This window comes from Athene cunicularia (assembly GCF_003259725.1).
Source record: "Athene cunicularia isolate RWA chromosome 3 unlocalized genomic scaffold, athCun1 chr3_part1, whole genome shotgun sequence".
In the NCBI taxonomy this organism is placed as follows: domain Eukaryota; kingdom Metazoa; phylum Chordata; class Aves; order Strigiformes; family Strigidae; genus Athene; species Athene cunicularia.
In genome coordinates, this window is record NW_020799097.1 from 86,298,525 (window position 1) to 86,326,385 (window position 27,861).

A 27,861-nucleotide genomic window follows, 5' to 3' on the forward strand; every position below is an offset into this window, starting at 1 on the left:
ATGGCGCTAAACTTGCAGTCTTCCATATGCCTTCCTCATGAGAAGATCTGCCACATTTCCAGCCCTGAAGAGCATTTAGTGGAGCTTTACGGACTGTAAGAAGTACTGTATGACATTAGCAGGATTCCTGCTGGGACCCACTCTGGCTCAGCCACTCTAACATTTAACATTCTCTGCCCCTCTTCCCTTCACTTGCAAGTTCTGCTTGGTTATAAATAGTTTCAGTAAGTTTAAAGTTTGGTTTGTGTGTAGGAAGTCCTTACATCTTTTATTTCTTTGACAAATAAATTGCAATCCTACATTCTGGGGACCTCCAGGAAGAATTGGGGTGGCACCAGGGAAATTAATGCTGCTGTTCCAGAAGCCTGGGCCCAGGGAGGCTGGCAGTGTTGTAGTATAGGAAGTGATGCAGAAAATAGTGGTTTTTTGGTCCCCTCCAACATATGGACAATTTTGTGTTACAGCAAGCATCTGTCAAGGAATTTGCAGAGGTAGCAAGGGTATCCCTCATAATTTGCCCTTCTCCATTCCCATAGGCAAACGCATTATCTGCAGCAAGCCCAGGCAGTGGTTGTAGTTCCACTGGGGCTTCATGCTGACATACTTTGCCATCTGCATCCCCTGGCTTTAAGAAATGCAGTGCAAGCTCTGGACAGAGCAAGCAAACAGGATCGTGGTAAGGACGTGGGAGTCAGGTTTAATACAGCAGCTGTTCAAGCTGTTAAATCATTATGACTCAGGGCAGATAGGTATGAGTTATCAAGTACTGAGGATACAGAGTGATTTCTGTGATCTGCTCTGGGGGCTGTTTGCCCAGCACAGACCAGGCAAAACAATGGTATCTTGCAAGAGCAACCAGAAGTGACAGCATTAAAATGGGTTTGATGACCTACAAGGATGTGTACCACAAGGGAAAGAAATATTTTTTCCATTGATGATAGACAAGAATAACCATGACTCCAACACCTCTGAGGAGACATAACTGGGACAAGAACTTTGTGAATGGTGGATATTCCCTTTCAAATCAATGACGCTCTAATATGAACTGTGCTTTGGAGGCAGTGTGCACTGTGGGTTTAAACATCTTTGGACATACTTTTCCAGCTTGACGTGGCATTCTCCATGGCCTGTTTTGTTTTATGTTATAGTATCAGTTAGATTAAGAATTTTATAAGCAACTAGAACCTTGACTGTTTATCAAGGCAGCAGTGCTTTCGGTACTTACTTTGTTTCTCAACAGATGAATTAATTTTTTAATTGCCCCATTAGTTTTGTTAGTTTTGGTTCCCATATGTATTAGAACATCTGAATCTGTGGTAGATTAGAATGCCATGGCATTTGAAATACTGTCTGCTGAACAATCAAAACCTAGGATAATATTCAGTGTATCTTGTTTCATCAGGTGAAGTTACTGGCAGCTTGCAGCTCCATTTAGTTGCCACCAACTGATTTATCACAAACTGGATATACTTTGCATATTGGTATATTGTTGCATTTTTCAACTTTGAGGTTGAAATGCACAGTTATTACATATTTTTTAAAGTCTTTAATGAATTTGTCAACCTCTAATTGAAATAACCAAAATATTACCATTGTGGTTGATCTGAACTTTGTTTACTTTTTTATTACTAGCATAATACTATGAAATAATCTCATTTCCATAGCCAAATCTGGAGTCAAGACAGTGCTTAATTTTTTGCATTACTTTATTATTTTGCCCATGTTACAATTGTCTCATGTGAAGAAGACAAAAAGGAAAAATTGTGTTTAATATTTTTGTATCAGAATTTGAAGTAGCTTTTGCAGTTAACTTTGCCACAGCCTTCATCAAACTGACAGCCTGTGTTTTATTATCAGACATCAAATTAATTACCTGATTTTTCTAAAACTCTATTTGTTGCTGGTGGTTTTGTTCTCATGGTTATTCACACCACATGCCATGGGGCTGTGCAAAGATTGTTCTGATTGCTCCACTCTGAGAGCTCCATTCTGTGAATCTATTTTTAAATATAGTCCCTTTATTTTTATTCTCTATTAGTTTTCCATAAAGCATTTACTGTGATGAAAACAACCAGGTAGTTTTTCAGCTCTCACATGTACTACCATTAGGAAAAGAGGTATGACAATAGGGTGAGGTTAAGCTCTTAGTCCAAGGTTGCTTACTTACATGATGATGAGTGTAGGGTTTTGGTTTTGTTGACTCACTGATGATGGGGTTTGCTTGTTTATCTAGATACCACATGGTGTAGGCTGCAACAAACATAAGCAATAGGGGGCAATAATGTGACTAGTTCCCAACAAATCTGAAAAACATGAAAGAAAAAGCTTTTGCTGTTCTTGAGATTTCATTTTTGCTTCTTTGAGAATGCTTGAAAATGACCTTTGCAGAAACCAGTTAAGCTTTTCTATTCTTCTGCAGGAAACAAACTAAGGTTCAGATTGCCTCAGTATCATCTGTGATAACATGGGATGCTTCTTATCCAGGAGAGAAAGCATTATCCTTTCCTGAGTCTGCATGACATAACTTGGATCCCCAAATTGGAATAGGTACTGTGTCAGTGAAGATCTTAGCCTGGTCATTTGTTGGGAACTGACGTATACCAAATTTCATGAAGCTGCATCTTTTATCTCCTTCATTCAATCTGAATGGCTAAACTCAGGTGACACATTTCCCAGTGGTGCCATCAGTATTTTGTGTCAACCTGTTTTCTTCAGATTGCAGTTCAAGAATTGGAAGGAATCAAGCTGCTTTATAAACCTCTTGTTTTTCTTCAAAATCTGCTTGATTTGTCTTTCCGGAATGAAGACTCTTCGATGAGCATGTATCTTAAATTATTTAATGATGTATCACAAGACACAAAGAAAGAACATTGCATATTCAGCCAGCTTACGGCTTAATCGTATTGTTCCTTTCTTTTCTGGTATCTAATGTATTAGTATCATACATGCTATAGGAGGTACAGAGTACAGAAGAAAATATTTCTCTTGCCTCAATATTTTTAGAACACGGCATACAATTACTGTTTCAGCATATCAGGCTGACTGTACATTAAGCTTCCCCTGGAATTAGGAAAGTCACGAGAAAATATCAGATGTATGCCTTTTCTTCTATGGAGAAGAAAGTTCTTGCCAATAAGTCAGATTCAAATGGCCTCAAGATTGCTTTCTCCCTGTGTTCCTTTTCCTGAGTAAGTTTCTTAAAATAGAATTAGTTAAAAGCTGTAAGGTTTTATTCTTTGGGGTGAGGCAAGGTTTCTGAACTATTTTTAAGTCGTTCAAACTCCCCACACTTAATATGAAGGCAACACAAACATTTGTGGCAGAATAATTTAGGGAGTTGTATACATTGCTTTGGAGTTAGGAAAGAGCAGCAGCAGCATGGGAACACCTTGCACTGATGTCATCACTAAGAATTCATCTTATGACACTGCACTGGCTTTCCCTTTTTGTTCTGGAAGCACAATGTTTTCATAAAACTGATGAGCTTATTTGAGAGTGTTTGAGATTTCACCTGTGCTGGTGATGCTGAGTATTGTGACTGCTTTTTAATATCTTGACCTAGGTGATGGTCCAATTAAAACTTGCTTAAAAGCCTGATTAGATTTCATAAGAGCTGGTTGATAACCTCCTCAGAGTTGCAATTGTGAAGCCTTTAAATGTTTTTTTTTGCTTCATATGTAAGCAAATACACAGTGTAAATTTCTTCTCATTAGAACTACAGTCAGATTTGGAGTTTCTTTCCCCAGTTCTTATGCCTTTATCTCCATTAGTTTTATTTCCATTAGTGATTTTGTGGATTTTGGAAGAAGTTAGATGAAACAATGGCTGAAAACATCAAAGACAAATCTCTTCTGCTTTTTAGTTCATCTCTTTCATCCATTTGCCCAGTATAGCTAGATAATAAATTTGGAATTGCCCTTAAAGGAAACATGGTATTCTTCAGGACTAGCACTAGTCTCCCTCCTTACTGGGGAACTGTTCATGCATCTTGACACATTTATAGGATTTTAACTCCATATTAAAGCTGTAAGGAGTAAGATCTGTTTAGCTGTTTCTCCTTTTTGGTCACATTTTTTTTTTGACCATGCAGTAGGTTCACTTTTCAAGCAGGGACTTCACACTTAGTTTTTTGTACATTTTCCACCTCCAGCTGGCTCAGATATTCCCCATAGGTCAACCACCTTCTCACTTCGCATTTTTGATTGGCATTGTATGGCAAGACAAAGTGTTACCTGTGATTTTGGACATGGTGGGAAGAGCTAGAATTTGCAAAGGGTGATCACAGGGGCCTTATTGAAGATTGTTGGAGCAGTGTGGGGAGGGTGGTTAAATACCATAGCTTGGATCCATGAACAGAAAGTTCACTGAAGTCAAGTGGAGATTGCAGGGGTTTTAAGACTCATACTCTCATGTGTCTGCCTCTACAGTCATGTCCCATCTCATGTCCATTGCCTTCTTAAAAATGTTCCTTTTCCTTCATGGCAGTCTTTGCAACCCATTCCCAGTTTTTCAACTGACAGGACCAAGGATGCTGCCTACTTTTTTGGGTGAAATAATGGCTAGTGGGAAAGAGAAGAAATGGTGCTGGAGTAGTAGGCGCTGGTACAATTCTGTACTTCCTTCTGATAAGTCCTGGTTAATGGATGGGGAAATCTACGAAAGAGCTGTTGATAACACCACTTTTAAATAAAAATAGGACAACATTTAAATGATTCTAAAACTGTCTGTCACTGAGTTGGGATTAACCAGTTGCCTCCCTTCTCCTTTCAAATTGACTAGTTCAGCAAGGCAGCCCTATGTAAAGAAAGGGTTCCTGTCACCAGAGACCTCAGGGGTTTCCTCACACCTGCTTGTAACCATAACATAGTATTGTGAAGAGAGGGTGGAGTAATTAATGAGGTATCCACATGCATATAGGAGTTTAAATATAGAATTGACTATATTTATTAAAATATACCTAGATTGATGTTTATTGATTGATGTAACACTAAGTAATAAAATCAAGTCCACCGATGCCGTAATTTGACTCATTACATAGCACAAAGAGTTTCAGAGTATCAAATTGTGTAAATAGGTTCATGAAGCTGCACTGGGACTAAATCTTTTCCTGTGAGCAGCTGAGAGATGCTGCTCCCCAGCATTTTAGGTGGTTGTTTAATGTTGGCCTACTGGTTCTTTTGATACCTCTTTTTTCAGCACATAATTTCTCTTCAGTGAAAGGAAGGTTTGGCTTTTTGAACCATCAGAGCAACTGGCCCCAGGAAGAAAAGAAAGCAAGCTCATACAGTTAAACGAATGGTAGAATCTAGCAAATTGTATCAACTAGAAACCACTTTTTAAAATTCTCATTACTCAAGAGTCTGGCAGAGCCACATCTATTTAATTGCTTCTGTTCCCTACAAAGACTGAATGAAGCTGTGGTCTTTGAAGAAGAAATGTCACAACTGAGGCAGGTGTGCTGCTTGCGGGCTGGCTTCAAATAGTCCTCAGAGTGCCAGGGAACAGTCTGGACAGTCTGAAGAGGAACAATTCAGTCTGAAAGAAGCAGCAGAATTAATTTGGGACTCCCAGCTCCCTGCCAGTCTTACTTAACTGGCAGCATCTAGAGCTTTATCTAGTTCAAACTAAACAAACTGGGAAAATAGCAAAGGATAGTACAGGAAAGGAAACTGATAATTAATACATTTTTTAGTTATTGTATCTGAGGAATGGATTTTAAGACATTTTGTCTTCTTATTGCTTATGTGCTAGGAAAATAGAATGAGAAAATGAGAAAAAAATGACAAGTATCTGAAGCATTTTAGCAGCATAAAAATTGAAATCATCCTTACAGGAAACATTTGAGGGAATAAGTAGTTATAGGTATTGGAATATTTTTTGGCATGACATGTTTCAATATTTATTTATTTTAGCAATTAGAAGTAATCAAATAATTTTATCTTTGATATTATGTATTGTTTTTCTAGTTAGTAGAATAAGTGAGTGAAATTTTTTATTCTATCAGAGTGTAGATATTTCTGTTTGAAACCTGCTAAAAAATTGCTCCACACAGAGAAACATGAAGCTTTCATTGATCTGTGGAACTGAGTATCCTTGTGCAGAAAGATTTCAGTACCTTAGAGCATCACATCTGCTGAGTTAACTGCATGTCTGATCTCTTGATGCCCTTATTGAAGGGATCATTTTAAGCCTTTATCCATTACTTATCCTAGAGCTGGAATCCATCTTTTTCTCCCTCCCAAAGAAAGGTTTAGAGTGAATCATAGAAGTCTTCAGATAACTAGCTTTGCTATTCTGAACTATGTTGAACATCTCGGCTTTCATCCTTAGAGAGACAAGAGATTTAGGCAATAGATTATTAGGTGTTCATTCATATCACAGAGAATCTTTCAGAGGACTACAGTATATTATTTTTTCTTCCATGGATGGTTCTTAATTGCAACTTCCTCTTTGTTCTTGGAAGAAATAGATTATCTGGTACCTAAATTGAAACAAGTTCATTTCATTTCAGGATCTTTGCCAGGCCTCTTGAAACAGGTAAGATTAATGTATACTATTTTAATGGAAGGCAAAGCTTGAAAAGGCTGGATGGCTACATTAATTCCAGTACTACAAATGTTCCCCTGCCTTCCCCTGGTTAAATTTTTTTTTCCACAGAAGGCTCACTCATCAAACCAAGAATATACAGCTGTAAATATTCATTCAGCATTTCTCTGTTGGAAGACATAGTACAACTGAAGTGCCTGATCTCAAGAACTAAACAACAGTCTACAGTGGAGGCTGGGTCCAGAACTCTGAAGTTGATGAAGAAACACCCATCAAATGTAGTAGTTTGAGAGTAAGTCTTTAGGGCATCTTCTACAAGGAATCAGGTCCACTTAGATTTAATGATGCTTTTTGAAAAGGAAATAAATGTGGTTTGTATTGCTTAGGCACATAAAAGGCAGGGATTATTGTTAAACTACGAAAAAAACCCCACAGCTTGTCCTATATGTGGGTACTCAGCAGGGCTCTTCCTCAGTGAGCTCCAGTCTCCTGTCCATTGTACCTGCCCATGCTTCCATCAGGGGAATAAAGTCTGAGAGAGGAATAGAGGATATATTCCTGTCTCTATGTATTATATCTTCTGGAGGAGTTCAGTGCCAAATACAGACAGAAAGCAGTGGGCACCTCTACCTTTATAAGGGGGTACATCTCTCTTCTATATGAAAAAGAGCTTCCTTATACCTGGGTCAATCCACGACTGTATTGAAGTGCTTGCAGCCTGTGCTGGGTTGACCTTGGGCAGCTGCCAGGCACCTACCCAACCACTCTCTGCCTTCCTCAGCAGCACGAGGGGAGAAAACATGATGAAAAGTTTCATGGGTCAAGATAGAAATGGGGCCCTCACAAAGCCAATGGTTTTTTTAGATAAGTTCAGTTCTGACACCCTTTGCCAGGAAACAGAAATTTCTGTCATGTGGGGAAGAGGGCAAATGACGAAAGTGGTTGTAGACTGCAGCCCTGGAGATTCTCAAAATACTGGGATTGTAGGAAACTAGATATGGATTTATAATGACAGTGGAGACAATGCCCAGTGGTTTAGTGCTGGTCAGAGCTGCTCAACAACACTTGTAGCACCAGATAAGCTTAAAGAAGAAAATAAATCTTTTCTGATAGAAAAGAGTTAGGTTTTCATCATTATGTTGAGAATGCAGAAGAGACAACCATGTTCTGACTGTCGCTTAAATGTTCCCTTTGGAGGCCTCTGGAGGCTGTGGGGCTAGCTCACAACATGCTGCCTCCTGAGTTTGCCAGCTGGAGTTTGGGGCTGTATTTAGCAACAGGAACCAAAAGGTCAACTCCATATCACTTTGCTTTCTGTGCTGTCTTTTTGAAGTCAAACTACGACACTAATAAATGGGCTAACCAGTTCACTCTGTTTACCCTGGTTACCTTGCCAGGGTGCCTTTTTTTGAGATGGACTCTTTCTTTACATTTTTCTCTTCAGAATTTATTTCCTGGTACTTCCCTTACACCAAGAATGCAATTTTTGGCTTTAGAAGAGATCTAACTTTGATAACGTGCAGTTCTTCCTTCCCCATTCTTTGAGATTGAGATACAAAAAGCAAATGTAGTGAATTGCTCCTTCCCCTTCCTTGAGATTGTCTTCCTTTCCAAACTGTTACAATAAATTATTTGCCATGAGATATATTCACTGTGCATGTATCTTAACCATCTCTTTATTCCTGGTTCTCAGCTTTTCATACATGATGGCTACCTTAGTGGACATGAGAACACTTTTGTTTCCTTGGGTGCAGGAACCTGGATGAACCCTGGGCAAGCCTGGGACCAGGTTCGCCTTGCTCCTTCCCCTGGCACCATAGCATCCAGGCGGAGCTGTGTCACACTCTGAGCAGGGTCCACACCCAGACGTGATGATCATGCATCTGAGACGCACCATTACCACCAGACTTGATGCAGCTGCAGAGCCATATTACTAATATAAATTACAGGCTCTGCATTTAGAGTGGGTTTTTTTAGAATAATTTCTGCTTTTTCAAGATACCTTTTCTGTCTGCCCCTTTATCAGTTTTGGTGCTTTTGCTGTCACATTTCTCAAATTGGAAATAAATCAGTTGCAACAGCTCAGTGAATCTTTCTTTTCTTATGTTTCTTTTTGCAGATGGTGCAGTAGCTGAAACTGAGAAAAAGATTATAGAGGCTTTTGAGGTGTTTGACCACGAATGCAATAAAACTGTGGATGTCAGGTTTGTAAATACCTTCACACAGAAATATTACAGGATTTATTATAGAGATAAATAACTCCCTAAACCTACATCTGCTTTTTCAGAAAATGTAATTGAGAGTCCTTTTGGCCCTGATTAGACAGTTATGTCTTTGCTTGTTTAATACACATTTTGTGTTGTTCAGTGGTTGAGACAGGGATGCTGGGACTGGTGGAGTAAAGAGGCAAGAGGAAACTGCAGCTAGACAAGAAGTCTGAGGCTACAATTATTACTAGGAAATCTCTGCTCTGGTGGCTCACTTGGCACACTACAGGTCCTACTTCCCATATGGAACCCCTTGCTTTCAGGATAGTCCCAGCATGTCAAGACTTGTCCCTGCCAGTGTGGTTACCTGCTCTGGGTAGGTGTCTCCAACTGCAATGTCCTTCTTCCTCTGGAGTATTGTGGGAGGTGGATATCAGTCTGACAGGGAAGTGTTTTTAGAAGACTTGGAATAAACTTGTATATAATTTCATTATATAGTTTTAATACTACTACTGCTATTACTACTACTACTAACATCATAATGAACATAAAGTTGATCATATTTGATTGCACCAAAAGTCCGTTTAGCCCAGTACCTTCATCTGAGCTACTAGTAGTTACCTGGGGGAAGAATATAAGGAATTGAGCAAATATGCAGATGTACAAAAACCAACAAATACTGCAACATTATGATTTGTGGCACCTGTTTGTGTTTTTTGTGTGTCTTATAATAGTGAACAAGTGTTCTCTATTAAATCTTCTTGACACTATTAATGATTTCATAGCTATCACATCTGACCTTCATTACAGTAGTCTAAAGCTGAAGAGTCTGGATGTGTTTAATCTCAGGAGATGCTGTTCCATAGCTCTGGCTATTCTTTTTTTTTGTGCTCCTTCTTGTTCAGCTTTCTCATTTTTGAAATGGGGTGACCAGAACTGGGGGCGTGGGATGCACAAATAGGAGTCATGAGGGAGAACTGCATGCACTGTACCTTTAGCATGCATTGTTATGGAAATACAAACAAAATTGCTGTCTGAGTGAGTAAGAAAAAGTTCAGTGGAAGATAAAAACATGGACTGTTAGACTGATCAGGACAAGCTAGCTACAAGATACAGAACTAAAGGTATTCCAATTAAAAAATTACTAAATAATCTTAATTCTTGTATTTTTAAAGTTTGAATATTTGACAATGCAACTTCAACTTCATTTTAACATAAATATCCATACACATTACAATATGGCTTTTGTTATAAAAATACATAAAACACATGTTCATGTCTCACTGATCAGGTTCTGAAGTTATGAGCTGTTGTCATTAAAGTTTACTGAAGTAATTTTTCAGAAGTCCATTTACTATTTTCATAAGATTATCAATAGAGCTTTTAATTATAAATCAATTACTGAATATAAACACTACAAAGGAGTGTGAGAACCAGTGAAGAATGTATAATGACAACAATTTCACAAAGTCAAATTAGAAGACATCTTTAAATGTCACAAACATCTTCTCTACATTGTTAAACAGAGGTCAGAGAGGTGCAAAACATTTATGTGATGGTTTTAGCAATGCATGCTTACTAGTGTCTCTAAATTTAAGAAGCTACGGGTGCTTCATAGAAGTGAAATGACTTTCTAGTTATACTAGATGTGGGTTTCAAGGTACATCTCTGTACTCTGTACAGTTGCTTTTCCCTCACCCATAGGGCTCTTTGGAAGAGCGCTTGGCTTGAATCTCTTGACCCATCCCCAGGGAGGTGCCAGATACCTGGGGCTGCCCTGTTCCTGGCTGGGTGGTGGGACAGGCCCTGGCTGCCCACCCTGCCTCCACCCTGCAAGGGGAGCCCTTGGCACTACACCAGCCCTGGTGAGCCCATAGCCCTCACTGCACCATGACATATTAGTTGCTATATTTGTGTGTCATTTATGTCTGCAGTCCTGGCTAGAGAGCTGTAAGATTTGCTACATTCCTCACTCCATTATAGAATGGATACAGAGCTTGAGAAAAATATTACAACAATGAAATTATACAAATAGACTTTTAAAAAAATTTATTCATTCAGATAGTAAATCATAATGTGAGAGGGGACATTCAAAAGTATTTAACATAGTAAATGCACAATTTCACACTCATTTTTGTCATAGTACGGTTACTGACAAAGAACAATTTATTGTCTCATTATTCCTAGGTTCATAATGCAGGGCTGTATCACAATAATGGGATTATTAATGGCCGATTATCTTGTATCAGAAGGTGGCAGTACAGTACAATTCTTAACCACAATTGTAGAAGTATGAATGTTATTGCCTGAAATAGCAGATTCCTGTGAAGAACATGGAAAATTACTCTGGCTTGACAGGCCAGCATTGGTGTTACATGACTCCTAATGCAAATACAAGTTAGTAAGAAAATAAGCACAAGGAAGATGGTGGTGTTTCATGCTGCTTATGACACACCCTGAGTCAAGGGCTTTCGTGATTTTGAAAATCTTGTCACTGAAACATGTTACATGCAGAATAAAAACTACAGCCCAAAATTTTATTGCATCTATTATAAAACCTGTAGGAACACAAACTCATTTTAACTATCTTTTTTTATGGTAGCAACTACACAGCAGGAACTGCAGCTGCTGAACTAAGTGAGAGGAAGTGGCTGGGAATAAAATACAACTTGCTATCTATCTGGGTCCTTTAAATGCCATGTTATTACCAAATGTGACATGACTTTTTTGACCACAGACACTTCAAACAACATCCTCATGTTGGCACATGCATAGCCTGTCAGAAACAGCAGCCAGCAATGCTAGAATTTGTAAATTGTTTCAGGGCCTGGCTTACCTTAGTCACATTGCAGTTTTGCTGAGTGTGAGGTGAGGCAGGAGATGATGGCAAGCTTCCCATCTCTGGCACCCTGCAAGAGTAGAAATAGTGTGGGATAGCAGGGAGGCATGATTTGGGTTGGATGTTTCTCTGGGAGAGGCAGAGAATATTTACAAGTATCTTTTAGCTGGAAAAGATGAGAGGGAATGCAGGAGTGAGAGCATCAAATACAGTATATCCATACTAGAAATAGGATGCATGGGACAAGGATTATAAAACAATAGGACTAAATGTCTGATCTCATTGAGGCCAATGACCAAACTTCCATTCATGTCCATGGGGCACAAGGTTTCACTGAGTCATTTGAGCAGATGGCTTCATTTCATAACAACTCTATGTGTGGGACTGGATTTTGTAGCTATTTTTGTGCAGCCAGCTTCTCTCTTTTGTCTGTTGTAGTGCTTCTCACATGTTTTCAATTAGAATGGGAGCTCCTCAGGACCTATCTGAGGAGGCCAGAGACTGACCTGTCTAATTTATGTATGCTTGGTGTGCCACATTTGGGGTTTTACTGTTGTAAGATAATTTTACAAAGGTCATTGCTTCTTGTATCTGCCTAATAAAAATGGCAATCTCCTTTTTCTACCAGATAGACTGGTGAAGATGAAGAAACCACAGAGTTTTGAATCATGGGAACGACCAGCACTGTGGATACTTAGTCAAATGTGCTTGAATTGCTGTGTTGTAGAATCAGGCTGAAAATCACAAGCAATATTGATGCTTGTGTTTTGTCTTCAGTCACACCATAAGTCTCATTAGTACTTTTTTACAGCTTTACAGTACTTTTGTTTCTAGTCTGTGATATGCATCTTAAACTTTTTGGAGGCATTGCCAGTTTGGTCAGAATTTTATTTAGAGCCTCAGACTGCATCAGGTTCTGCAATAAATGCAAGCTATGAAGATAATTTGCAGCATAAACAGGGTGGTGATAAGCCACTCTGTTGGTCTGTTTGACTCTTTCAGAGCACAGCAGGGGCATAGCAGAGCTGCCTCCTTCCTGACTTTTTGTAATTTTTCCTTACTGCAGTTAGAATTTGTCTTTATAGCATTTAATGTAAACATATATTTTATTTGCTACCTTTCATCTCAGTAGGTTTCCAAGTGTTTTATTAACTGTATAAAAGTAGACTTCACTGAAATTAAGCTTAAAAATTAGAGGACAGCAGTTGAAAGTAACCTGTACACAGTTCATTGTAACACAGTAGTAAAGAAGATTTGAGGAAAGTCACAAGAAGAGTTATATTCTTCCAGAAAGCTCCAGAATATTTAATGTCTGTAAAAACAGACATTGCTTACTAAGATATTATCTTAAAAGTCCACATACATACGCTTGTGTGTGTTTGCATTCTTGTACATGCACACTCCTATACTCCTAGCCTCTTGTGTACCTGCGCGTTAGCAGGACACGGGAAGTTGAAAATCCCTTGATTTCTTAGCAACAACTAAAGCCATCAGTGCATCATCAGCATTCTTCTCATACCAAATCCAAAACAGAATTATTTTAGCTACTAAGAATAAAAAAATAGCTCTAGTACCACCAAAACAAGGACAGTGTCCATCCCTGAACTGATTTAGTCTGCTCTGGAAACGAGTGAAGCTCTGGAACACTTGCAGTACATTGATGATGTCATCATTTGGGGCAACACAGCAGAAGTTTTTGAGAAAAGGAAAAAACTAATCCCAACCCTTCTGAAAGCCAGTTTTGCCATAAAACAAAGGTTAAGGGACCTGCACAGGAGATCCAGTTTTTAGGAATAAAATTGCAAGATGGACATCATCAGATCCCAATGGATGTGATCAACAAAATAGCAGCTATGCCTCCTCCAACTAGCAAAAAGGAAACAAGCTTTTAGGTGTTGTGGGTTTTTGGAGAATGTGTATCCCAACTTATAGTTTGATTGTAAGCCCTCTCTATCAAGTAACCTGGAAGAAGAATGATTTTAAATGGGGCCCTGAACAACAAGTATTTGAGCAGATTAAACAGGAAATTGTTTGTGCAGTAGTCCTTGGGCCAGTCCGGGCAGGACAAGATGTTAGAAATGTACTTTACACCATGGCTGCGGAGAATGGCCTTAGCTGGAGTCTCTGGCAAAAATCATCAAGAGATACTCAAGGTCAACCCCTGGGGTTCTGGAGTTAGAAATTTAGAAGATCTGAAGCCTGCTATACTCCAACTGAAAAAGTGATATTGGCAGCATATGAAGGAGTTCAAGCTGCTTCATAAGTGGTTGGTATGGAAGCACAGCTCCTCCTGCCTGCTAGTGCTATGCTGGATGTTCAGAGGCAGGGTTCCATCCACACACCACACAAATGATGCCACATGGAGTAAATGAGTTGCATTAATCACACAACAGGCTCACCTAGGAAACCCCAGTCACCCAGGAATATTTGAAGTAATCATAAATTGGCCAGAAGGCAAAGATGTTGGAATGTCACCAGAGGAAGAGGTGACACATGCTGAAGAGGCCCCACTGTATAATAAACTATCAGATAATGAGAATCAATGTGCCCTGTTTACTGATGAGTCCTGTTGTATTGTAGGAAAACATTGAAGGTGGAAGGCAGCTGCGTGGAGCCCCACATGACAAGTCACAGAAGCTGCTAAAGGAGAAGGTGAATGGGGTCAGTTTGCAGAGGTGAAAGCCATCCAGCTGTCCTTGGATATCGCTGAGCAAGAAAAGTGGCCGGTGCTCTGCCTCTCTACTGACTCATGGATGGTGGCAAATGCACTGTGGGGGGGGTTACAGCAGTGGAAACGGAGCAACTGACAGAGGCAAACCTGTCTGGGCTGCTGAATTATGGCAAGATATTGCTGTTCAGATAGAGAACCTGGCCGTGAAAGTATGCCATGTAGATGCTCATGTACCCAAGAGTCGGGCCACTGAAGGACATCAAAACAACCAACAGGTAGATCAAGCTGCTAAGATTGAAGTGGCTCAAGTGGATCTGGGCTGGCAACATAAGGGTAAACAATTTCTGGCTCGCTGGACCCATGACTCCTCAGGTCATCAAGGAAAGGATGCAAAATATAGATGGGCTTGTGACTGAGGGGTGGACTTAACCATGGATGCTGTTGCACAGGTTATCCAGCAATGTGAAACATACACTGCAGTCAAGCAAGCCAAACAGTTAAAACCATTGTCCTCCATACCAAAGAGGTTAAAATATAGATACAGGGAGGCCTGACAGATTATATTACACTCCCACAAACCAGGCACAGCAAACGCTATGTACATGCTCACAGTGGTGAAAGCAACTACCGGATGGCTGGAAATATATCCTGTGCCCCATGCCACCACCTGGAACACTATTCTTGGCCTTGAAAAGCAAGTCTCATGGCAACATGGCATTGAGCGGGTATATCACATCCCCTGTCACCAGCCTCTGGGAAAACTGAGCAGCACAATGGGTTGCAAAAAACTACAATAAGAGCAATGCGTGGTGGAACTTTCAAACATTGGGATACACATTTAGAGAAAGCCACCTGGTTAGTCAACACTAAGGGATCTGCCAATCAAACTGTCTCATGCCCAAACAAACCTTCTGTGTGCTGTAGATGGGGATAAAGTCCCTATAATGCACATTAAAACTATGCTGGGTGTGCAGGTTTAACCCCTGCCAGGACCGGAGAGCACATTGCCATTGCCCCTTCCCCACCCGCAGCCAGTCAGACTGGAAGTTAAACACAGACCACGGCTAAAGTAAGAAGAAATTTAATACAACAGAGTTATGAACAATCTGAACAACAGTAGCAATGATAACAAAATAAACAGCAATAACATGGAACAAGATAAACGACATACAGAGAAATGCCGCTAGCTGGTCACGGAAACAGGTTCCCGCCACCGAGCCCACCAAAGAGCAAGGTAAAAAGGTTCTGCCCCTGGACTTGACATCAGCATAGTATGAATAACCCTGCTGGAGACCCCTTCCCCCTCTCTGCTAGGGAAACCTAACCCTATCCCAGCTGAACCAGGACACTGGGGAAGGCAGTCTGGGTTATTCCTGCCTTGGGTAAAGGCAAAGCCATTTGTGGGGTTACTTTTGCCCATGGACCTGATGTATGCCTCAAGCAGATTTGATTTTGGGTGAAAAGAGCCAATGAATTGCATTGCATGATGTTAACTGCTAAATAATCCTGTCACTGCATATCATCATTGCTATGATTGATATATATTATACTAACAGCATACATATTAGTATTCACCCAGGTTAATGAAAAAGGAACTTTGATGAAGTCAGGACTAGTTTCAGCAACTGGCACTCAGCAACTTTCCCAAGATTGACATCTTCAACACACAGACCATGAACATGGACTGTGCCAGATACACCAGCTACAAGCTCCAAACATAGCATACAATAAAGACTACACGCCATCCTCTTGCTGTGTCCAATGACACCCACTCCACCAAGTGAAGTAGACCTCATCCCTCCTGCTTTGAAAGACTGCATGATAGATGGAACCCAAAGTTATGAACTAAATGAACTCACTATACATCTTGGATGGATGGCCCTGTTTTGCTAATTATTAGGCCTAGCATAAAGGACACAGCCAGCATAAAGATGAACCAATAACCAAATTGTAGTTGATACAAAAGAGTCAGTACATGGGTGAGCACTGGGGGTACAAACAAGTCAGGCAGATTACACATAATCAACATCAATCCCACTGACCCCAATAATGACACCACACAACCAACAATGGGTGGAAAAAATGGTGAAATGCAGTTTCCCATAGAAGGGATGGGAGACAACTGAGTCAACAAGCCAAACACAGAAGACCAAGGAAGCCACACACTGAATCTCCACACATCCCACATTTACAAAAGCCAGACCTGACTGGAGCCCAGTCCCAGGGAGGCAGGAGGTCCTTCCCCAACAGGGAACTCTGCACAGGGCATCCACCTCACAGACAGACACTGCCCCTGCCTGCAAGTGGTCCCAGCTTTTATCCCTAAGTGGGACACCTGACCCTTGGTTACTTAATGTGGGACACCTGGGGCTCATTTACCCAATGGCTCTCCCTGCCAGGCCGGCTGCACCCTGGAGGGAAGCCTAAAGGCAAATGTACCCCCCTTTGTGAAGGGCTGTGAGAATCACCCATATGTCAACCTTAATTTGGGGCTTGGGATTGAAACCCCAGCATTTCAGGCCCACAGACTAAGAGAGTGATATATGTGTTTATATCAAAAATCCAGACAAGTGATGGTGATCAATTAGAATGTATTGGAAAACATGGATCCTCAGCATAATTTAAATGGTATGGAATAAGGGGAGGATACTGTCCTGGTTTCAGCTGGGGTAGAGCTATTTTTTTCTTCTTAGTAGCTAAAATAATTCTGTGTTTTGGATTCAGCATGAGATTTGGTATGAGAAGAATGTTGATAGTGCATTGATGTTTTTAGTTGTTGCTAAGAAATCAAGGACTTTTCAGCTTCCCATGTCCTGCTAGTGCGCAGGTACACAAGAGAGCTGGGAGGGAGCATGGCCAGAGCAACAGACCCAAACTGGCCAATGGAACATTTCATATACAACATCACGTTCAGTATATAGATGAGGATTGACCAGGAAATGCGCTCTCGCTTCCAGGTGCAGGTTTTGGGATTCTCTCTTCTTTGGGATTGCTAGCCAGGAATGGGTTGGGCATTAGTCAGTGGGTGGTGAGCAATTGCATAGTACATCATGCGTTTGTAGTTTCTATAATTATTATTTTAATTTATTTTACTTAAATGATTTTTTTTCTCATCCTATGAGTCTCCTTATCTTTTCCCCTCCAGTTCTCTCTGGTATTCCCTGGGGTGGGAGGGTGAGCGAGCAACTTCATGGTTTCTGGCTGCTGGCCGCATTTAAGCCACGACAACAAGCTCTGCATTGGTATCTCGAGTCTCCAGAGACACTCCCGAGTTGCAGATTTACTAACAGATCTTTTTCTTTTCAGAGAGATTGGTTCAATTGTCAGATCACTGGGTTGCTTTCCAACTGAGGCAGAACTACATGAACTGCTTGCAAAGGTAAATGTTTAGGTCTTTTGTATCTTTTTCAGTCTTAAACTTGCACAAGTTTGGCCCTTCTGCCTTGCTGTGTGGGAAACCTAAGCTCTTTTCCCAGAGTTTGGAAGTGATGCAGGCAGGAAAGTAGTCTCTCAGGTTGCCCTGAAGCAAGTCTTTAGACTGATGAAGTAAGAACATTGATGGATTAAAATGAGGAGTCTTTGACTCTTTTTTTTACCCCAGAAGGTCACTGTGATGCTGTGCCAAGGTGGAGGGTCATTTACAGAAAATGGAGGAAAAAATTGTTTTTTGCTGATGAAAAACAATGTCCTAAACCTCAGTTGGATTAGGATATCCAAACTCTAACCAATTCGCTCTTCTGAACATGCCAGGGCCACACACTGGATGATGAGGTAATAAAAATCAGTTCCTGACCAGGTGTTAAAATTTGCATCAAATTCCAAAAATACACAGAGAGAACACATAGTTTTTTCTCTGGGTCCTGTTATTTCTATCTTATAGCCAGACTTCTCAACTTTCTGTCCTTCATGAGGTCTTTCCCAGCCTTGAGATTTCTCTCGGTAAGTAATCTTTTCCTACTTGATTACTTAAGCCTGTGAATCAGAATTCAGACATAAAACCTTGCATGACCTAGCAGTCCTCCTGTTCTCCCAGTGATATGCAGTGGGTAAGGAATTTTGATCACGTTTCTCCACAGTTTTTTCCTATACTAATTTTTGTCTCCTTACCTCATGCTTGTAATAGAAAGGTTGGTGTGCTGGTGCCTTGGCAGGTTATGGTTAGTAAGTAGGACAAAGAAGTGGGAAAAGGATTTCACATTCTTTTTTGCAAACTAGTATACTGCCTTAAGGAATGGAAGATGCTGGGGCTGAGAGGTAGGTGAAAGATTTTTCTCTTTTGCATTTATAGGTCATGATGCTGGGAATTGATCTCTCTTGCTTTTTTCTTCCTGTCTCCTACAAAAATACGGATGGTTGCAGTAGCAGTCTTTCCTCAGAAAGCTTGTCTGGTCCCTTGTAGGTCGGAATTTAGTGTGAGAAATTTTGTGCTAAGTCTTGTGAAAATGACACAGCTGCTTCAGATAAGGAAGCACAATGAACCATCAGAGGAGAAGGATCTTTTAACATGATACTGCAATCTGTCTGCTCTGGGTCTGTACTCTCAGTACCAGATTGTCCCAGCTCCCGCTGGCAAATAAGACAAAATGGAAAGAGAGATTATGGTGCTTAATATAGATGATATTTTTAGTGACCCACAGAGATTTTTGTTTGCAGCAAATGAACAGTGCATCTGACTCAAGATAGAAAACTGAGAAAAGGAAGGGAATGCTTTGACCTCCCCTTGCCTTCAAGTCCAGGGGAACCAGGAGAGTTTAAGGCCTGCCTACCCCTCCCAAAGAGATTGGACTTCCTATTGACTGGATTTTTTTTCAGTTTTCAGCATTACAGAAAATTTGAGATAAGTAATACATAACAAAGTACAATGCAATGCACCTATGAGATGGAAGACTCTTGAGATACAACAGTATAACATATCTACAGTAGCTGATTATAAGGATGAAATTAAAGTACAAATACTGCAGAAAGAAAGAATACATTCAAGAGTAATGGTTAACCTTAAAGAACACTGAACTGGAAGTCCAGTCTCAAAGAAGATTTTGTGGTGCCTGTAAACGAAACGTACCATATATTGGCATAGGTTTAGTACCAGAAGAACACTGTCTTCTTGTAGAACCTTTAATATATTATGTTAATCACAAATATATCTTAATTTATATTAGATACCATTAAAATTGGCTAGGTAGAGTAAAAATTTTCTCTGTTGGCCAGTATGTAACCAGGCTATTTTTCCAGTATTTTTGCCCATTGTAAACTGCAATTCATTTCTGTCTCTCACTACCTGTGTCTCTCAGTCATCTTATCTTCCTATTAGCCTTATTGTAGCTAAACTGGCATATGTTGCCTTCAAGTTACTCATATCTGCCAAATCAGCATTCATATAGTTATTTTATCTCTAAAAATTATCATATATGGTTTCCTATATTGCCTTATGCTAAATGCTATAGTTAACAGCATATATTTAGGCCTACTTACAAAGTTAGGATTAATGATAAGCCTAGAGATGGTGAAAGCTTACTACAATGTCTGGAGTTTGAAAGCCCAGGTACAGTACACTGCTTCACCACAGATCTCCTGGATAACTCTGGAAGATGGTTTGTTTCTTTGTGACTCAAGTCCCCAGATGTTCTGTGGACAATAAGAGTATGGCTGTGAGAACAGAGGTATAAAACAGAATCGGTGCTACAGTACAGTTCTTACGGGAGCTGTGGATGTACCTAAAGGAAAGAAATAGAGCAAAACTCACAGAGTTTGAACAAGCAAATACTGTTATTTTCACAGTCACTGTGTGAAGGGGAGGAATTATGGAAAAAAGAAAATATCTATGGGAAATGAAGTGTAGGACAGGAGTGAGCACAAGGAAGAGTAAGACAACACATATACCTGCAAAACTGCATACTTACTGACTTAGGTGAGGTTAATATATTCAATTTATTCTCTCATCTATCAGTGTTAGAAATAGGATTAATTTTAACAGTTCAAGATACTTCTGGGCCTGTAGAGTCACTGAAATGGAAGCTGTTCCATCACTTCCCAGGACTAGGTCCATTGTCAGGAAGGACATGTTATTTCCACAGATTACTTTCTGAAGGCAAAATACAAATAGCGCACCAACAAAAAGAGACAAACCTGTGTGATATTTGTCAGTGAGGGCGGACACTTTCACAGGTATTTGTTACATTGAGCCCTGAAGTGCTCGTTGCTGTTGAGTTCTCGTATGAAAATTAGGATGACCTTCAACTGTTTGGATGAGCAGTTCTAAAGTTTTTTGACTCTTAGACATCATTTATATAACTTACCATCTTCATGGAAGCTTTGGGTCCTTGCTTTTGGTTGTTCTGCTTAATATAAGACACATCTATCTTATGTCCAGTAAATAGCAACCATATTTCTTTTCCCATCTCTGTGGCCTTCTGACCTCATACTAGTTGAAGTACAGATGTTCCCTAAAACATGCTGTGTACTTCTACATCTCAATATTTGTGATGCATGGAATAGTTCAGTGTATTGGCTAACTGTTATGTCACTGGAAAGAAGTTAAGTTTTGCCAGGTATTTTGTTACATCTTTTCAGTCAAGCAGTAAAACAAATGATTCTGTAATGGTAAAAGGTACCATCTGATTTAGCATGAAGCATGCAACGGCTTCATTTCCTCGCTAAAGATCCCTTCTGCTAGGTTCACTAAACAGAAAGGAAAAAGTGCTTTTTCAAGCCAATTTCAACTCTAAAGCAGCAAGAGGTGATGGCTGCCTGCTTTTTGCAACCAAAGCCCTTCAACAGCACTGGAAAAGAGCATGCAGCAGCAGTTGCAACTCTCTATTTAAGCAACTGGATGTATCAGGCATCACCACCAGCTCTGACCCAGCCCTCAAGAGGAAGATTTCTTACTTCATCTTTTCCTGTCTCAGTTAGGAGATTTCAAATCAGTGCCTATTTGAGCTTTCTTTCAATCTGAGCTGTGGCTGTGGAGAGCCTAGCAAGGTATCGCTGTGGTCATGTGAGACCACAAAGCATGCATCCAGTTTCAACACAGACAGGAACAGGCTAGCTCTGTTAAGAGGGCTCCTTTTGGGAGTAAAACTTGAAATTTTCAGGGAAGGGACATACTGGTATGATAGGGAGCAGTTTTTACCACATTGCTCATCTCCTGTGGAAGTATGGGGAATGCAGTGAGAATGTTGCTAGAAGTTGCTGATGTTTTGGGACTAATCCGTTAATTTATATGGGAAGCAAAGGAAAGCATTTCTTTGTGTGGTGTTTTATAGGCTGCCTTATGACTGTTTCAGACTGCCCTGACTGTCTGCTTGCTTTTCTGGTCCTTCCCCTGACGACTCTCTCTGGCTACGAAACATGTGGAGGCAACAAATTCCATCCTTGAGTGTACTAGACCGGGGCTATGTCCAAACTAGCACATTAAATATGCCCAGAAACATCCTTGGGTGTTGAAGCCAGCTGGCACAGAGCAGCTCATGACTACTCTGGTAAATGTTTTACGTGGAGAGGCTGCACAAAGCAGCCTGCTGGGGAAGAGTCCCTAAGGTCCTAGCCAGGCCTGGTGACTGCTGGGGCAAGTGTTAGGTGGCCCAGGCCAAAATCATGCCAGGGATCGTGCTAATGGTTTGCTGTTATGGGTGGTCACGTTACACAGCTTGGGCTTGTTCCAGGTTCTGCTAGACTTTACTAGTATGAATGCAGTCTGAATGTTTAAACCTCTGCTGCGTTATTGTGGCAGATAAGATCAGTTCCGAGGCATTCAGTTCCTTTGCATGAATGGCTTCTAAGCACAAGAGGGCAATATTGAGTTGTTGAAACTGTCTGTAATTGCAGGCCTGTATTTTAGTTGGGCTATTATTTCTTTCCTCGAGTTTCTTTCTATTTGATCACAAGCATTTCACTCAGATGTTATGGTGCCATGTGATATAAAAAACCTGATATAAATATTCAAAGTCTAACTGTAATTTTAATGCAGGAACCACCCCAATTTTCTGGTTTTCGTATTAGTTTGCTAATGAGTCATATAACCTGCCATACTTAAGTTTTATTTTTAGGTAGAAGAAGAAGAACCAACTGGATACATTAATCTGGAAAAATTTCTTCCAGTGATGACAAAAGTACTACTTGACAGAAGGTAATGGAAAGTGGATTTTCTGTGTCTGTAGTTTATTCCAGATTGACAGGGTCGATTCTGAATAAATGTATCTACAGTAATTTTATGTAAATGGAAGGAGTACAGATTTTTTTTTTTTATTTAAACTCAGTTTACATTACTTTGATAGATTTTGTTTCAAAATTACTTTGTCTACATAATTTTATGTTGTATGGATGATATAAATAATACCAGCTTATAATCATGAATCGTGATAATGGGTAGCTTTTGTATTTTTAATGTGAATCAGAAGTAACTTGCTATTCAGCATGTTTTGTGCATCTCTGAAATATTTTGTGTGCAAATTAAGGTCATAACCATTACTTTTTCTGAGCATGAGTTACAGTTACTGACAAGTACAGTCTGTTACAGTGTATTTTTAATAAGCTCTATAAATCAGCTTCATATTCATGTCTCAAAGTGACTACCAGGTACAGTTGAATGTACACAACTAGTACTGTAGAAGACTGTTAGTATAAAAGTCTAGAATAAAACCACTGTTCATTATAAAAGGGTACATAGAAATCTTTGCATATACACAGGAACTTGCACTATTTTGATATTTTGCACTAAAAGCAAGATTACTTATAGGGAATTTATCCTTCTTTTTAAAGATGGGTAGCCAGGGGTTTTGAGATACTCAGCCTTGTCCAATACTGAGAAGTGATTTTACACACAGAGGGACTTTTGTCAAAGGGTGTTCTACACATGAAATAGCTATCGGTTTTCCCAAAACTCTATCACAGCATCAAGAGGCAGCAGGGTCCATCTTGGGGCTGTGTTTGAGAGTCTTTGTGCCTGTGCCTGGACATGGACCAGCCAGCAGTGTTTGGGTCCCGTTGTGCCGGCACAGGGGCATTGCTTTCCCAGGTTCCTGCACCTTTGCCTTCTCTGGCCTTCATGGCACATTTCTGGCTCCACAGTGATGTTCACTGTTTCACAGAATGGTACCTTGCTGCTCTGGGCTTTCTTCTCCTCCTCCACACCCCCTCCACACAAACATACACGCACACAAAAAAAAACCCTACACTTTCCCCAGGCTAGTGCAGGCTTGTCAGGACCCACTTTATCTTTTGGGGCACTATGTCCATAGTTCACTTATCCAAGGGCACATGAGATTTGGATCACAAAAAACCAAGGCCTCTTAGTGCATTTGATTTTTAGATAGTAAAAGAGCAAGGTGGATCTGGATGAAACAATCAAGCAGTTAGAATCTCCCTGGCTTCAACACCTTCTCTTTAGTATATTGGTGAGAGTTTGCTGGGGTATGGAAGGTCTCCATTGCTGCACAGGGCTTCCTTTCCATCTCTGAAATCAGGCACACATATGCATGCATACATGTGCCCAGTTCTCCCGTCTCTCTGAAATAGTGACAGACCTTTTCTTTTATAGCTACCAGCCTCCTTTGCTCATCATCAGCTCATTAGACTGTCAAAATCCCACGAGGTGATCTGTTGCCTAGCTACCAGCGTACCTGGACAAAAGTTTATTTTCTTGGTTTGGCCATCTTCTGTTCAGTGCATTGGCTACATGGAATGATTCAGCTATTATTGATTCCTACTAACCCATTCGGCCAGCCCAGACATGCAGAAGCCATTCATCTGGCTCCTTAGCACAAGGAAAATTAAACAGAAGTTGAGTGTTTGATAGGCAAATTTAGTAAATTCTCAAAGAAAATAAGTTTTCCCTTTCCTTTAGTACTCATATTTTATTCTTTCAAAATAGTACAGCAGCCTGTGACTTAACTTTTCTGATTCAATGGTTTCAGCTACCAGCCTATTCCAGAAGATGTTCTTCTACATGCATTTGAGGTCTGTAACTAAATATTCAAGTACCTAATTGTTGGGAATAAGTTGCTGATTCTTGATTCAATATGGTTAAAACCACGTTTCATTCTTTTTCTTTAAAGGCGTTGGATGAGAATAAATGTGGATATATTACTAAAGAGGAGCTGGTCAAATATTTGACTGAAGAAGGTAACATGACTTTTGTAATATCGGTGTTTAAGTAAATAAACATTACATGTGTATATGGCACCTTGAGGTCCTCATTCTGCATGCCAAAACTTGCAGGAGTAGGTACTTTGTCTTCAAACAATACTGTTGCTGTGATGAGTGGCTGCAGACTAGAAAATTTCACTGGTGAATAATGCAGGGAAAGAACATTTATCTGCTTGCTTGCAGACATTATAAGATAGAGATTATCATTATTAAGAGTCGTAGTTCAATCTTGTGTGGATATTTTATGATTCTGTGCACATGTCTGTGTTTCTTAAGGATGTGACTCTTTCTGTCCTCCTGTAAAAATGTAGTTTAGATTTCCAGATGTTTCAGGTGGTTTCAGTGCTCATTCATTCCTGCATTATCTTGATCTTAATTCTAGTGCCGTATGCAAAGAAAGAGATTCAAAGACCAGATTTAAGTTGTATATCATGTAATCCTCAATATCCCTTGAAGAGCCTGCTTTTCTTGCATGAGTGACTCATGCCTGCGGGCCTCCAGTACAAAACGATGTGCAGGCTTTGCGCAAGACCTATCCTCAGATGGGAACCTTGTTCTCAGAGAGGGATGAAGTAGGCCATCAGCAGCTTTGAAGCTCCTAATAGAGAAAAACCAGAAGCCTTTCATGATGTAAATACAAGTGCAAGGATAACCAAATGAGAGATAATAATTCTAATGTACACATTAGAAGAATTCATTTGGACAAAAATGGTTGTTTTGAAATCCCTGTGGCAGAGAGGAACAGGCTGTTTTGGAGTCCGAACTAGAAGGAGGTCAGAAGATCCAGGCCTTCTGTCCCCTTTTCATTAGACAACTTGTTTGGTGTGCAGGACTTACACTGACAAAAGTGAAGGAAGCAGATCCTCAGTATTGCTCCTTTTCTCCTCTGTGTGAGGACCAAGAGAAGATCCTTGCAAGGGAAAAGCAGTGTAATTTGAGAGCCCTGAAGAGAATACTTATCAAGACAAAGTGTCTCTGCTGTCTTTCAGGTGAGCCCTTTACTCAGGAAGAAATGGAAGACATGCTGTCCACTGCTCTAGATCCAGAAACAAATACTATTCACTACAGAGACTACATTTCAATGATGATAGTAGATGAAACTTAAGATCTTCCCCTTTAGTGTTTGAGATCCCTTTTGGTAACAACAGTGTAGCTTGGCAGTTAGTTGAAGTATGTATTTTAAAGTATAACAAAGCTCAGCTTGTGACTTTGTGCTTATAATTAAAATAAAATCTGTGTAGCTATATTTTCTTGGGTTCTGTATACATATTGAAATGTATTCACACCTGGAAAAAGAGCTCTTGACAGAAATACTGTATAAGGTCTGGAAAAGAAATCATGGAATTTGGTTTGGAAATAACAGGAAAAATAATGTTAATGGAATCAAGAAATGACTTTACAATTGCTTCTGAAAAACTAATGGAAAATGAGACCTGTGAAAGTGGGTAATAAGTAGGTAAGTGAATACCTTAAAAGGACTAAAATTGTGAAGGCATGCTACTAAGATAGAGCTTTTATATTTAAATGTGATCCCTGTTTGTGTTTAATAAGGCATCAGGTAGGTTACTCCTTCTGAAATAATACAATAGATCAAATAAACTCTCTACAGTTTCTCGGTTTTGTCAAATATTTGTGTTTTGTTTACCATAGGCAATTAAACTGGACCAGTTAGTTCCATTTTATGCTACTGATCCACTGGCACGTGATACTTTGTTTCAATTTTAAACATGCAGGTAGCATTCAAACCATTGCCATAGTTAAATTTACAGAGTAATCCTTGACAACATTTTTGTTTCTGTAGGCAATAAACAGTTCCCCTTTCATAACCAATTTGAAAGTCAGGAGCTTAAATTGAATTGTTCAAAACTTAGGATCATAAGACTGGAATTTGATTTTCGTAAACTGATGAAGCACCATTTTTTGTAAGATGTTAGTGTAGAATATGTGTCTCAACTATCCTTGCTAGAAGACCACCACAGACCTCATTGCTCTCCTCACTTCTAGCTTAATCATTTTCTTGACTGCTACTGTACTGTTGTCCTTTAACTTGAGTTGAAGTTCTTTTCCCATGAGTTCTTGCCTTGTACATCATCTTCTAAAAAGTGACCAGCAGTTCTCAACTGATGACATCTCAGCTTGTAGGAAAAGGTGCTGTGGTCTGGTCCTCAATGGAACCATCTTGCACTTTGTGTTCCACACCTTCCACCCCCTTTCTGTTTTTCTACTCCCTATCAAGTTTGGTTTCCTCCTGTACAGTGCCCTACCACTCCTCTGTCTTAACTGCATATCCCAGCTGTGTGTCATCAGTGGACTTCATAGGCTGATGAAATCTGGGGAAGAGTGACACACCGAGGCATTGAATGCCTTACCCCCTGTCATGCCCTTCTAGTGGCAGAGCTGAGAACAGAGTGCAGGGCTTCTTATGTCAGGTCTTTTGCTCTACCCATGTGTTTCACTTGAGCTGGAAGCTCAGAGGGCTGTTTTTATATGTAGTTGCAAGGGAGCTGCTGTGCTTCACAGAGATTAGCACAATCTAAATGTGCTGATAGAAGCAATCTGAAAGAGACCATTCTTTAATTCTCTTTTTACTTTTCTAATCCCAAGCTGTCTTTCACTGATACTTTCTTAAACAGTAAGGCAACAAAGAGTTAATGCAGGTAAACAACATTGTTCTAAGCTGGGTTTCCATCTGGGAACCACTGTTGCACTGGTCCTAAGACTCTGCAATGCACTCTTGTTATCACATTTACCATGTATTTGATTTCTTTGTCACTAAGAATGAAAACCGAAGGTAATCATTAGTGTTATGTGAAAAAGAACCAGTTTCTGAAGATTAAAACAAGAGCAATAAAAGCCCATTAAGAAAAAATACTTTTATTAGTTGTCTTCAGTCTCTCTTTGGAAGCTGAACTTATTTTCCCTAGATGAATCCTCCTGTTTGATATGCGGTGTGTTGTACTGGATTTCTAACCCAGCTAGCATGAATATAGGTTTCATTTATATTCTGCAGTCTTGGAGCCACTGTCAGCCTCATCTTGGATGTCAGCAGGAAGATGCTTATTTCAGAAAATCATTTCATAGCTTGCAGTGCTCCAGAGAGAGCACAATTTGTTTCTAGTGGTGCTACCCCAGAGACCACCTCAGCTACTGCTGTGTCAAATCAGGATGCCCATATACAACACTCTTACAATTCATAGTGCAGATAGGTTCTTAACATATATCCTTTGATGATATATATCATTTGTTATTCTATAGTCCTCAAATTCAAGGAAAGAGGGTATTCTGGCAAGTAAAAAGCAGGATTGTTTCTGAATTTATAACACAGGAACTCCTCAAGCCCCATCTTCTTACACCTGTCCCCAAGAAAGATATGTGCAAAGAGAACAGATAAAAAGCAAGTTGCAGTCTTCACTTTGGGCATAAGCAACCAAATTCCACTGCCTGGAGAGTTTCCA

At 40.0% G+C, this 27,861-nt stretch overlaps 1 protein-coding gene across 1 annotated transcript; it reads left to right on the plus strand.

Annotated features, from left to right (window-relative positions):
* On the plus strand, window positions 1-27,626 carry EFCAB2 (EF-hand calcium binding domain 2). Its single transcript, XM_026844591.1, is given in 9 exon segments — window positions 1-95; window positions 2,548-2,660; window positions 8,666-8,750; window positions 17,570-17,642; window positions 22,309-22,388; window positions 24,175-24,217; window positions 24,316-24,382; window positions 25,396-25,508; window positions 25,510-27,626. Coding segments are annotated over 9 exon segments (693 nt in total). The 3' UTR covers window positions 25,534-27,626.
* The last annotated feature ends 235 nt before the right edge of the window (window positions 27,627-27,861 follow it).